A 13,416-nucleotide genomic window follows, 5' to 3' on the forward strand; every position below is an offset into this window, starting at 1 on the left:
AACAGGTAGAGGACAAGAACAATGAAATAGAAAATTTTATTAAGGCAACAGATATTGCTAAGTTCTTTCAAGAAGTTTTCCAACTTGAGAATTCACTATATATACCCACACCAAGAACCAAATCATCATACAATTCCATTCCAAAATTTGTTCCAGGGGAGATCACTCAGTCTAATGTTGGAGTCCTACAAAATGAAGTCAGTCAAGTTAAATTAGGTGTTGCGCTCCAAATTATTTCAGAATATCAGACTGAACTTTCTGTTGTAACAGATATAATTCCATGTTCTGACAGGGCAATTTGGATGAATTGTGATACAGATGAAAAGTTAGTGAAAGTAAAATCTGAGGGAAATAATCTCAACATAGTATCTTCTTTCAAGGTCAATATCTATAGTATGGCGATACTTCCATCTAATGAAATTCTGCTGTGTATAGAAGGAGAATCAACTCTAAAACAACTCAATAGTATCACTGGTGAATTGACAGACGCTATGTATAATGTGAACCCTTTTGTTTGTACTGCCGTCCACATTACCAGTGGTAATGAAGTAGTGGTAGGAGGCAATGATGATGAACTAGGTAGAAGAGCCGTGTTTGTGATGAATGAGAATGGAGACCACGAGACAGTGTATGAACATGATCAACAGGACCAACCTATCTTTACCTATCCACAGAGCATTACCAGTACCAATAATGGGAACATACATGTGGCAGATAGTGAGGTGGATAGTGACCGAGGTAGAGTGGTGGTGTTAGGACAGGGAGGTGATATAGTCAATATATATACAGGACATATAAATATCAACAGGGATATACCATTCACACCTGTTAGAATAGTGACAACACCCAGAGACAATGTTATTGTAGTGGATGTAGGCACAGAGGTGTTTCATATTTTAAATTCTACAGGGAAACTTTTATTTCATTATGATACCAAGGTTATGAAAAGAATCCATCCATACTGCCTTGCCTTTACACCAACAGGGCAAATCTATATAGGATGTTCAAAACCCACTAGTGGTAAAGAAAAGGACTCAAGGCTTTATCAAGTGACATTATCAGGCTGTTAACATTAAAAAATATAATGAATAACTAACCTGTATTTGAGTTTAATACATCCAATTTATTATAACAGTTTTTATGCACAAGACAATTTTGTATAATTTCATAAAATTATTTTCTACTAAAGAGACTAATTTTGAAAATCTAAAATACACATTTGGAGAAAAAGAAAAAAAAAGATACACAGTTTGAATTGGTTTTAAAAAAAACACACAAATAAGTCCTAACGAAAAGTGGTCATGTCCTTTATTCTAACAAAACCTACTTAAAGATGTCTATAAAACTATATCATTTAATGGAGATGTACATATTTTGGTCTACATGTGTGTTCACTTTACCTGGACCTCCTTTGATGGGCAAGTGATGATGGTTCAGTTTCCTAGATGAGGTCTATTTCTCAGATACTATAAGCAATGGGTCAATAAAATAGTGTAGTGATATTCATCTTACCATGTTAAATTTGATTTTAGTTGGACCTTTTTTCAGATACTTTCTACTGAAGCTTGTCTGACAGGTTTTATCTCCTTTTGTCTGACAGGTTTTATCTCCTTTTGTCTGACAGGTTTTATCTCTGACAGGTTTTATCTCCTTTTGTCTGACAGGTTTTATCTCCTTTTGTCTGACAGGTTTTATCTCCTTTTGTCTGACAGGTTTTATCTTGCCTTGATCAGCAATTTCATGATTCATTTGTCCAGGTTTAGTTTTCAAAGTTTGGTCTGTGTCTAAGCTTAAAGAAGCAATGGGTTCAACTATATTTGGTGTATGGCATGCTAGTCCGAGATAACTCCGACATCCAACAGCCGTTGGACATCAGAGTAATCTCGGACTAATGGCATGCTTGATGGATGAATGGATGGCTGTAACTGTCCAGCAGCGAATTTAAAAATACATATTCATGACAAGAACAGGTTAATATAAACCCTGCTTTATACTAGACTTGACATACCAAGCTGAATTTTTAAAATGCTTGTTCAGAAGGTTATGAGGAAAATACAGGAAGCAGGTCATCCTAAATTATTCTATATATATAGCTAGCCAACCAATCTTTGCTCTTACTCCTTAATGGTGTTTGATTCATTGACAACCACCACATACCAATTTTAACTGAGTTTTACTAATGAAAACAACGGGAGGCTAGCATGCTACAATGTACTACTGGACCACTGAGGGGCTATGTGGATGTGGTAAATGTCATTAGAAGACCCTTAAAGGCAACAAACATGATTTAATCATGATTAGTAAAGCTGTGTGCACTCCTGTGTATAATGCAATAACATAACATAAGACAATTAACAATACATGTATTTATATATTGCAAAAGCCAAAATCCATAACTATCGTTTTCATTCCTTAAACTTACAAAGTTATTGTTTTTTATAACTTTAGTTCCATGATTTTGTCTTGATAGGAAAAGGGGAGGTTTGTGAGCATGTAAAACTGATTTACACATTACTTCAACCACAATCTGTACTAAAAGTAAAATTAAGATAATCCGGACAATGAGTTGAAGGTTGTTCATTAAAATAAGAAAATGAGGTATGATTGCAATGTCAGAGACACTTTCAAACCGACATCAAATGATTTAAAACAGTGGCGGGTAGGGGCCCACTGACTGACCTAAGAGGGGGCCGCTCCAGTCATGCTTCAGTGATTACCTATATAAGCAACCAATTATTTTCCCAAAAAGGGGGGGCCCTGGTCCCCTCGCCCCCCCCCCCCCTAAATCCGCCTCTGTAAAAGGTTATCAACTAGTATAGGTCACTGTACGGTCTGACAGTGATCAAATCCTATCCCGCTCAACAAGTTATAAAAGGACCTAAATGAAAAATTTAAAACAATTCATGCAAATGTTTGTATGTCTATTTTTCAGAGAAGTTGGTTGTTGCTATTGTTCTTTAATATTGAAGATTAATGTATTCAATATAAACCAAATATTTTGACCTGTCATGCAGAAGGAAATATCTTAACAGGAATATTGGATCATGGTCAGGAGAAATCACTGGCTGTTTATCATTAATATTGCCTACTCTTTAAAAGACTGAGAAGACTTAACATTAAAAGTAGACAAAGCTAGAAAACAAACTAAAAACAGAATACCACCGTTCAACTCTTCCACATACTAATGTGCCTGTCACAAGTTAAGAACCTTGACAATGGTTGTCATATCTGAGTATTCCATGGAATTAGTTGTTGATTTCACTTTTGTCCGCCCCTAAAACATCTATGATAAGAAGCCTTGTAATTCACTTATTAATTTCAAATATTGACTTGAATGCTGTGAAGTCAGTATGATATCATTATCATGATTGTTGGGTAAATAAGTTATATAAAGATTACAAACAAACACACAGTAGATAAAAAAACTTGTATTTATAGACACTTATTCAATAAATTACAATTTCACAGATTAACAGAATATCATACAATTTACAATCACAACAAAAACATTTTAAGCTTTAAGCTCTTAATTAACAATGACACACTAAATAAAAGCATGCTTAGCAGTGGCAAATATTTCAGGTCTATCCAGGACAAAACAATAAAATGATGACAATGAAATTAATAACTAATTCATTTACCATATTTACAATCCATTCTATAACTCAACTGAAAAATGAAGCAATTAACTTTTATTTCGGACAAACAGCGGATCCAGAAATTTTTATAAGTCGGTGCCCAGTGACTGCCTTAGAGGGGGTCATGCTTCAGTGATTCCCTATGTAATCAACCATTTTTTTTCCAAGAAAAGGAGGGTTGGGGGCCTGGGCCCCTCTATAAATCCAAGTCTGGTTGGTAGACAAGTATATTCATCAGTTTCATGTACAATATGCATGCATTACTTTTTGCAACTAATATATTTTCAAATGAAATATTTAGTATGACAAGTACTAACCTGTATTATTGCATACATGTACAATGATATACAAACAAATTGGTTAAGAAATTAATATTTAAAAAGTAGACAAAATCAATAAATTCCATGACATTGGCATGGATATGATCTAAAGAAGGGACCCTTCACTACAATTTAGTGTTTACCAACAAAGATACAGAGGAGGCCTAGGACTGAAATATGGCTACATACATACAATGAAACATGGATAACAACATCAAGCCAATAACAATAGGGTTTTGATCATGATTGCACTGTTGAAATCTCAACAATCATCTTAGTAAACAAATAATTAACTGACATTACATTAATGTTCAGGCAAATAAGGAAGACAACATATAGTAAAATGACTCATTACAAATGTTACATGAATTCCACTTAACTCTGTAAAGTATCACTTGTCAAAATACTCCTTAAAACTATAAGGAGATGAAATGATTTATGTAGATACAGATAATTTTATCAACAATTCAGGTGCCTTTTGAAGGTCAACTTAATTACAATGTAATTACTCATAACACAATAAACAAACTTTACAATAAACTAACAGAATGGTAATTTGGTTCATTAGAAAAAAATGTACTGATTGTTACTTTTTTGTGTATAAACTTTTTAACTTTATCACTAAACAAAATATATGTCAACATTTATAATGTATTTTTTTATTAAAAGTATCTAGATTTGGACAAAGAGAGACAACTCCATCATTCTTACATGTAAATTTCAGATGTAATGAACCCTGATTTGTATATGTACCAATCTGTTTCTATAATAAAAAAAAAATTGGACACAGGAAGAAATCCAATATTTTCTAATAACTTACTGACAAACAGTTAATATAATTTGCTTCATTAATTTGAAATTCATGATCCAAAGGTATAAAATTGAAATAAAACAAAACAGCAGAAAATATAAATCACTTTAGTGCAAAATACCTGTAAAGTAAAAAAAAAAAAAGAAGATACTCTTATAAGAACATACGCAATCATAATAATGTATTTCTCAGAGAATTTTGATGAATTGTTTCTAATCTGCCTATGCATAAAAAAAAACATGTGTTTCTCCAACCCAAGTTTGTAAGCCTAACCTAAAGATTTTTAAGTCATTCTTTTACAAACAGTTCTTCAATCAGACAGTTTCCCCTGTTGAAACCAGTTGACAACTTCATGAAAAAGGAAAAGAAAATATTTGCCTAGTACCAACATTATGTCAACTCTACCAGTAATTGTGACTTTATCTTATTAATGGTGGCCATAAAAAATATGTTGACCATGGTGGCCCTAGATGTCCATCATCATACCCCCTGTTGCTTTTTTAATACACAAGGTATTACTCAAAAACTAGTCAAGGATAAAGGGAAATTTTGTATGCATTGAAGTGTTAAAATTATATAACTTACAGGTCATGTGACAGTGTCTCAGGTAAAAAATATGTGTTTGTCAAATTTAATAACTGTGATTATGACAGGAAATTCAAAAATAAAATGAAATAATAAAATTAGTTGAACAAATTGCTTAATAAAAACTAATTGTTTCATTACTATTGGTTTTCATATAATACCTTTTAAATATTTTTTAATCAATTTAAGTTATTTTTATTTTAAATGTATTAAGTCTATTTTTTGGTAAGTGAAGAATAAATGAATATCATTTTCAACTGCAAACATTTACAATGCCTAACTTTTTCTATTGAAAAGGTGTTTCTCAAATTAATTTTCTAAAATCAAAATGGTTTATTATTGTAGATAGACTGATCTGCATTCAACATTGTTTAACATATATATGTTTATAATTGTCTGAAGACTTGTGTTAAAAAAAATTTAGGCAATTCATTATTTCTCTATCAAATAAAACATAAATATTAGAAATACTCATTACAACAAAATTTGATAATATTTTTATTGTCATATGATATTTTAAACATGATCCATAATTTAGAGGTTAAGCATTTCTTTTACTTTTTGTTCTTGGGTAAGAGACATTTTTATAAGAAGGTAAATAATTTCCAAATTGAAATAGATTATCTACAAATGATCTAAAGCTGTTTTGTTAATTTTACAATCGACAAAGGACTGTTCTACATTGACCAACAAGTGGTACAGTTTACATATATTCTATCCTTTCTAGGAATTATATATTGTCCACTATTTTCTATTTCCAAATTTATGACCAACAATTTTCTACCTATAGACAAAATCGAGTTTACAGTTTTTATCATAAGTTTTTATTCATAGATTTTTCTTTAAATAATTTTTTATTAAGGACTTTTGAAGACTAAATTCATTCAAGTCCCTACAATTATTAACTTTATTTAAATTATTCTAAAGGCCTAGGTTGAGTGAAATATTCTTTTCAGATGTATACCAAGAAAAGGTATCATGCCAGTCCAGCACTTACAACAATATAATACACAGAACAAAATTATGATTTAATTAATAGACCATAAAAGTGTCACCATCTTTAGAAGAGCACTTAATTTTTTCTGGAGACAGATTTGGACAGAAATTAACCAAACTGAAGATAACATATTTAATAATTTTCAAGAAGATTTCTTAAAGTAATTTCTTTTCATAAGATTCACTTTATTCAGATATATATAAGAACATTTTCATCATGATTAGCATTTTTAATGAACATCTATCAAAATTTGATGATGGTGGGCATTTGGAAAATAAGTCTAAATTCAGTGATGGTTTGTGCACAACTCTTGTTTTGAGATTTGAAAATACTTAGATATAACAAAATTATTTTTTCCTAAACCATATATTATGATACTTGCAGTTTTCCTGAATAATATTAGATATTATCAAAATTTATTGTAAAAGGATTGATATTGATCATCTTAGTTTGTTATGAAACTGACCTGTTTAATTACTTTCATTTTAAATAAAAATCATTTGCATGATTATTAGTTATTGATAATAGTAATAATTCATTTATTAATACAAAAAAACCCAATTGCATCAATGTACATCATGTACATTAACCTTTCACTAAAAACAATTATTAAAAGTCTGTTTATCTCAAATGCTAGTCAATAACTTTATCTTTCACTTTTTGCCATTTCTTCTCAAGATTCTTACCAAGAAGAAATTAAAAGAATAAGAAACAAAAAAGAAATAAAAAAACACATCCAAAAATGAAAAAAAACAATTAGAAAAATAAAAAAATTATATAAATTAAAGACAAAAAATAATAATAAAAAATTACAGACTAAAATAATATTTTATTCTACATTTTCCAAAAAAGTTGAAATGTCAATTTTAAAAGAAACCTGAGTTACCTGTACAGGTAAATATAAATGAAACATACCAGCTGAAAACTTCAACCCTGATTGATTTTAACAGGTAACATAATAAGACAAAAAATCTACCTATGTTATGTTTTATGACCCCCAATAAATGGCCAACATCTCAAAATTGAATACCCCAATAAATGTTCACCATTGAATGTTGACCATGCAGGAGGGTGGACATTACTAAGAGGATGTCATGGGTTGTACTGTACAATGTATAGTGGAAACACATATCATTTTTAAGGTCTAATTTTCATAGTTTCATTTAATTTTTTTTATTTTTTATTACCACCAAATAAGGTACTGATACACTAAATAAAGTACACAGTGAATTATGATATGACTTCACACAGATCTTCAAATAAACTTTAATGGAACAAACAGTTTTTTTTTTAAATTACAATATGTAAACTGTATTTTATTCAGTTTATGTAACACAAAGGGACACGTCTTATATCCTGCTTCTGGAAGATCAGATCCTTGTTTAAATTCTCTAAATAAGACTATCTTAACATGCTTAATAAAAGAGAACTATTGTTGTTGAAGCAAGTAGATGATAAACAATGTTAGTTATCTACATGTACATGTTTATTCTTACAGCCCATTCCATTGAGTTTGTAGGTATAGGTAATATCATGAAGTCATTTTAAGATTAGGTACTAAACTACCCTTCTTTAACATGTTGAAGAGTAGACTAGTCTGACAGATAACCAATATACAAACATTGTATATCTGTATGTAGGACTATGCCACATTGTACTTCGAAAGGAGAGTAGTATACCTTACCTAATAATGATTTCAAAGTTCAGCTAGCAAGCAAGCTAACCAAAGAATAGACATTACCTTTACATACACACGCAATGCAATCGGCCATAACAGTACTAGTCAAATAAATAGTTTGAATTCAAATAATTGCTAAATGGAAAATAAAGTTGATCTCTCTCAAAACATTTTTTTTGTAAATAATCATGATGAGTGACAGATGACAAACATAACAAAACAAACAATGGTTGTAAACTAAACATTACATTTGTGTATGGCACATACTTTTTTATAAATATACCATGTACAAAAATGTTATCATGTACACAATTACTAGTACATTTAGTACAATCTATATAAAAGCTAATTAATTTGGAAAGAAAATTTACAATTTAAAATTGGTTCTACAAAAAATATGGAAACTATGCTCAATGTATATATGCAATAATCAGTAAAAAACTTTTTTGATAAACAATGTACCGGGTAGTTTAATTTACAGAACATTATTCTGGTTTTTAAATTAAATCAAAATCAAATACGTACAAATGTATACAGAGTTCACACTTACAATTATAAAATAATGCATACATAATTAATAAAGTGAGATACATGTACAAATGTAATACCAAATCTAAGTTGAAAAAGGTAAAAAATCAAAGCACAGCTGCAAAAACACAGGGTTTATAAATTTCCCCTCCCCCATTTGCAAAAGCATGGTTATACATGTACAAATGATGTACATGTAAGTTCAATGAAAGAATTTTTTTTCATTTGTAATAATACAAATCTTTTTTACAACTGAACTTGAATCTTACATTTGTCTTATGTACATGTAATTAATTATTTTAATCAGTTCCAATTTATAAAATTTAGAGGTTGAATTGTCTGATCCATTATTTAATAATTTGACAATGTTTTCTTTTTTAAATGTTTGGTTTTAAATATATCAGGTACATTTAGTCATTTAGTATATACATTCCTCGGATAAATTTGGTTAAAATCTTGATAGTTTTAATTAATGCATAGCTATAAATTCTTCCAAAAAATCTGGCACTAAATCCTTGAACGGAACCATATTTTTCTGAATACACCTTGCAGCAATGCACTTGAGAGAAATTTCACTGTTGTTCCTCATTATTGAACATGCCACATCAGATTTTGAGCATTCTAATGGTGTTTTCTTCTCAAGATTACACATATCTGTATGAGCACCATTCTTTATTAGACTAAGCATACACTGGCTTAGTGTATCAGGATCATTGTGTCGGACAATTATATGCAATGGTGTGTTTTTCTGACAGTCAATGACATTTGGACAAGCTCCACATTGCATAAAAAGTTCAGTCAACAGTCCATTAGGAAAAGATACTACTTCTTCAACATGAAAGTCATCCACCATGGTTGCGGAATCTACTGCCATATGAAGTGGAGTATAGTTGTTTTCTAATAGAGGATTAAGTTTGACAAATTTGTAAGTCAAGGCCTTGAGTTTTTCTAATTCTTCTTCTGAATGATCACAGTGAAGAGCAATAACTAAAAGATATAAAGATGTGTGAATATTAATTTGAAACAATTCTTTTGCTGTTACATTTTCCACATCTAATACTAACTTCTCTGAATCAAAAACAAGTTCATCTACAGCCTTTTCAAAAACCTGAGCCACAACTGCTATTGCTAATTTTTCTCCAACATGAATCATTTGAGAGAACACTTGAGCAAATCTCAATAAATCTTTCGAAACAGAACTCTTATTCTTCTGACGCAGTTTCAATGCATGAAACCACAACTCAATACATCGACTAAACCTAGCACTATCTGCGTAGACTGCCCCACGATATATCAAAGCACTAGCAACTTCAGGATTGTCTTCACCAAGGATTCTTTCTTTGACAGTTAGAGCCTGCATGTGAATTGCATTACGATGTCCTTTGATTTTCTGTAAATCTTCTAAAGTTTGACATTCCTTAACATTCTCATATGCAGGGACAGGTGGACAATATTCTTTATAAATAATGTTATCTGGATCACTATATCGCACATGCATAGCTTCTTCAAAGTATTGGACAGCTTTGTTTAGGTCATATTCAATTTTGTCATTTGCATAAAAAGCTCCTAATAGTTCTAAAGCATCAATTTTGTCTTTTTTAGTGCAACTAGGTAAAGAAACCATATAGTCAACAACCTCAAATTTTCCAGCCTCGGCAGCAACTAACAATGGAGTCATTTTATGATCATTTTCAATTTGTTTTGCCCTATAGTTTATAAGTTCTTTCACAATACTGACATGGCCACATTCAGCAGCAAAGTGTAAAGCTGTTGCACCACAATGAGCAACAGTGTTTGGATTACCCTTCTTTTCCAACAAATACTTCACTACCTCAATGTGACCTTTGTAGGACGCTATCATGAGACAAGTATTACGGTAAGTATTTGGGAGACTGATGTCTGCCTTATGTTCGACTAAGTACTTGACAATCTCTAATCTTCCATCAAAGCATGCAGCTCGTAAAGGTGTTGAATTCGTTTTAGTTGGGTGATTAACATCGGCACCGTTTTGGATCAGTAATTTAATAATTCCAAAATGACCAGCCCCTGCAGCGCACCAAAGAGCTGTAGCTTTATCGATAGTGTAATTTTCGAATTTGACAGTGCCTGTTTGTTCTATATCTACATTGAAGTTTGATAATAATATAGATACTACTTTTTCGGACCCATTTCTAGCCGCAATAATTAATGGTGTAGTTTTCTGTTCGTTTTCTTCAGTGACGTGATTAAGAACTTCGTGAATAATTGTTTTGTCTGAATTCCACAGCATGGCGAAAATACTGATAGCCATACCATCTCTTGCACAAGCATACACCTTCGCTTTCAAACTTTTTACTGCTTCTTCTGTTATATCCTTTGACATCTTTACCTTTTAATGTCATCGAAATCTTTGAATTTAACTTTACGTGGGAAGGGAGAGAAGCGATCATTGCATTGTGATATTTGGTGGTGTAGATAAATTATGTCTTTCGTTTTCGGGCATGACTCTAATTCGTAGGCTTCTTACAAGAGTTACAAAGAAGAATGAACGAAGCTGTAATCATTCAACATTTATCTAATTTATGATTTCAAGTAATTTCAGAAACATACAGCCGAGCACAAGTCTATCTGGTATTATCTGTGACATATTTGTCTTCATGTTGGCATTGTTCACCTTGAATCACACAACAGAGAGATGCAAATGGAATGTTTGTGTATCCTTTCAAGGGGCACTAACTACGATATACAAAAAAAAAAAAGGAAATTGTTCAATCATTAATAAAAGTAAAATAGTGAAATAATTATTCGCTTTTACCATCCAGTATGGTTCAATTTGGTCAAAATTAATAAGCTAAGAAACATTGCTGATAATTATCCACATGCTTGCAAGTCAATAAATTAATTCTACCTCATTGAATCCGCATTCATGTTACCTTCAATTTAACCCCTAGCTAGAGATGGATTGCGCATGAATCAATTATGCGTGTTCAGACTGTTATCAAAAGAAAAAGTAACCATAGTGTCTACATTGATAATGAAACAAAGGTAAATGATCGTAAACCATTTGAATGACTGATTTAATCCATAAAAACTCATTCTTATACAGATAGAGCGATGATTTACATATATATTTTTACCTATAATATGAATTTAAACAGACCTAGAAAAATCCGATTGCACGAGTTCGCTATCTATTTATATCTATATTGATTTTATCGATTATATAACCATCGGCAGTCTTTGAAGGTCAACTCGATAGTTAATTAGATGGTGACTTGGCTAAAATACACACGGAACTATGATACATATTATCAATCTCATGTCTTGTAAATTGTATATTTAAGACTCTTTATAAAATGGATATACGTTTTGGTATGTTATAAATCAAATTTGATTGTTTAAGTCAAATCGGTGTACATGAATTTGACAGACAATGCCCCTTATAAATCCTTATAGTGGTCCTTTTAGGATTGACCATGATATAGTATGGATGGCATTGGTGTGGTCCTGGTTTGAGTGTCAAGAATGTGATGGATTTTTAAGGTTCCAGAACCTTGGATCATGATTCCCCCCTACATGTCAAATGACGCAAACTGCTTATTTATTGATATTGAAATATGTGAAATCTTATCTTAAACCTGTGACTATTATACTTCACAGGTTAACAAAAAATCAATCATTTCAATCTAGGTTTAAATGATTCATGTTACATCGTGATCATACTAATGTCAGAAATAAAGGATATCTGTTATCCAAAAAAATTAACATTTGTTCATTTTTTTTTCTCGTGTTTAATTTCACATTAGATAGTAAAGATTTGATTAACATTTGAGTGGCAACTGTATTGTTTCATGTTCGAGCAGTGTTCAAATTCATATTGCTCATTTTGGGTTTTACCTTACATCAAACTATATATCTAACTCAGAGGTGGATTAAAAGTCATGTATAGTATACACATCGTGATAAAATGATAAAATGTACCGTTGGAAAAAAGTCTATAAAATTTAGCAATGCATCAGACAAAAGTTTAAAAAAAAGTAACAATCAATAGGAAACATGTCACTGAACCAACAGGAAACATTACTCTGACTCCGTTTTCACCAAGCAGTATTTTCTCTTACAATGTACTTCCTACTGAACGGGTTTAACCATTTAGTTGAGAACCAGAAAATAACAATAATAAAGTCGTAAGTTTCAACTGACCGGAGATTAAACCCATGGCCATGATCTCCCATAGGCACAGCGAGCGCGTAACCACTAAAATCCCGAGCGTTACAATTAGGGACCCGCGTACCAATTTGTTCTTTCTTTACTTCATCAATGATTTGCCGAAGTAACTTCTACAACTTGTATGACCCTCCTTGTGTATACTTAACGTTTGGCTTTAATTCTGATCTTTCATGTTTGAAATGTTATTCCTTTTTTTCACCCTAGACGTGTCCGTTTACAACAAATCCTCGGTTGATCTGTATAATGACACAACCTTACTATTTCAAAATAGCAGTCGTTTGAGGGATCAAATAGGATTACGTTAACGTTTCTATTGCAATTGAACCAATATTGCGCGGCAATGTTTCTTTCTACTACACGTTGTTACCATTAACAGTTCAAACCGTTAACTGTACATGTATGTTTGTATGTTTTGTTCAGCATGAGAGAGTTGCGACTTGGTCAGATAAATTCGCTTGGAGTGCTGTAAAATTTCTTCTTGATCCTTCTTTGCTCGGTAAAAAATTAATTGCGATGTTTATGTTTGCCACCTTTATAATTTTACAAGAGCTTGAGTCATTGTATTTAGACCATTTTCTTCAATACACGATTGATCTGTTCCTCTCGACATCCAGAGTCTCCACCACCATTGCAGTGGTTATACTTTCTTC

At 31.5% G+C, this 13,416-nt stretch overlaps 2 protein-coding genes across 2 annotated transcripts; one reads left to right on the forward strand and one right to left on the reverse strand.

The window, feature by feature from the left end:
* Positions 1 to 395: 395 nt before the first annotated feature.
* On the forward strand, positions 396 to 1,070 carry LOC143070969 (uncharacterized). The gene has a single exon (XM_076245067.1). It carries the CDS (start codon positions 396 to 398, stop codon positions 1,068 to 1,070), a length of 675 nt encoding a protein of 224 aa, XP_076101182.1.
* A 6,394-nt stretch (positions 1,071 to 7,464) lies between these two features.
* LOC143071383 (protein fem-1 homolog B-like) lies at positions 7,465 to 11,233 on the reverse strand. Its single transcript, XM_076245637.1, has one exon. It carries the CDS (start codon positions 10,917 to 10,919, stop codon positions 9,027 to 9,029), a length of 1,893 nt encoding a protein of 630 aa, XP_076101752.1. The 5' UTR covers positions 10,920 to 11,233; the 3' UTR covers positions 7,465 to 9,026.
* Positions 11,234 to 13,416: the final 2,183 nt, after the last annotated feature.

This window comes from Mytilus galloprovincialis, chromosome 4 (genome assembly GCF_965363235.1).
Source record: "Mytilus galloprovincialis chromosome 4, xbMytGall1.hap1.1, whole genome shotgun sequence".
Taxonomy (NCBI): domain Eukaryota; kingdom Metazoa; phylum Mollusca; class Bivalvia; order Mytilida; family Mytilidae; genus Mytilus; species Mytilus galloprovincialis.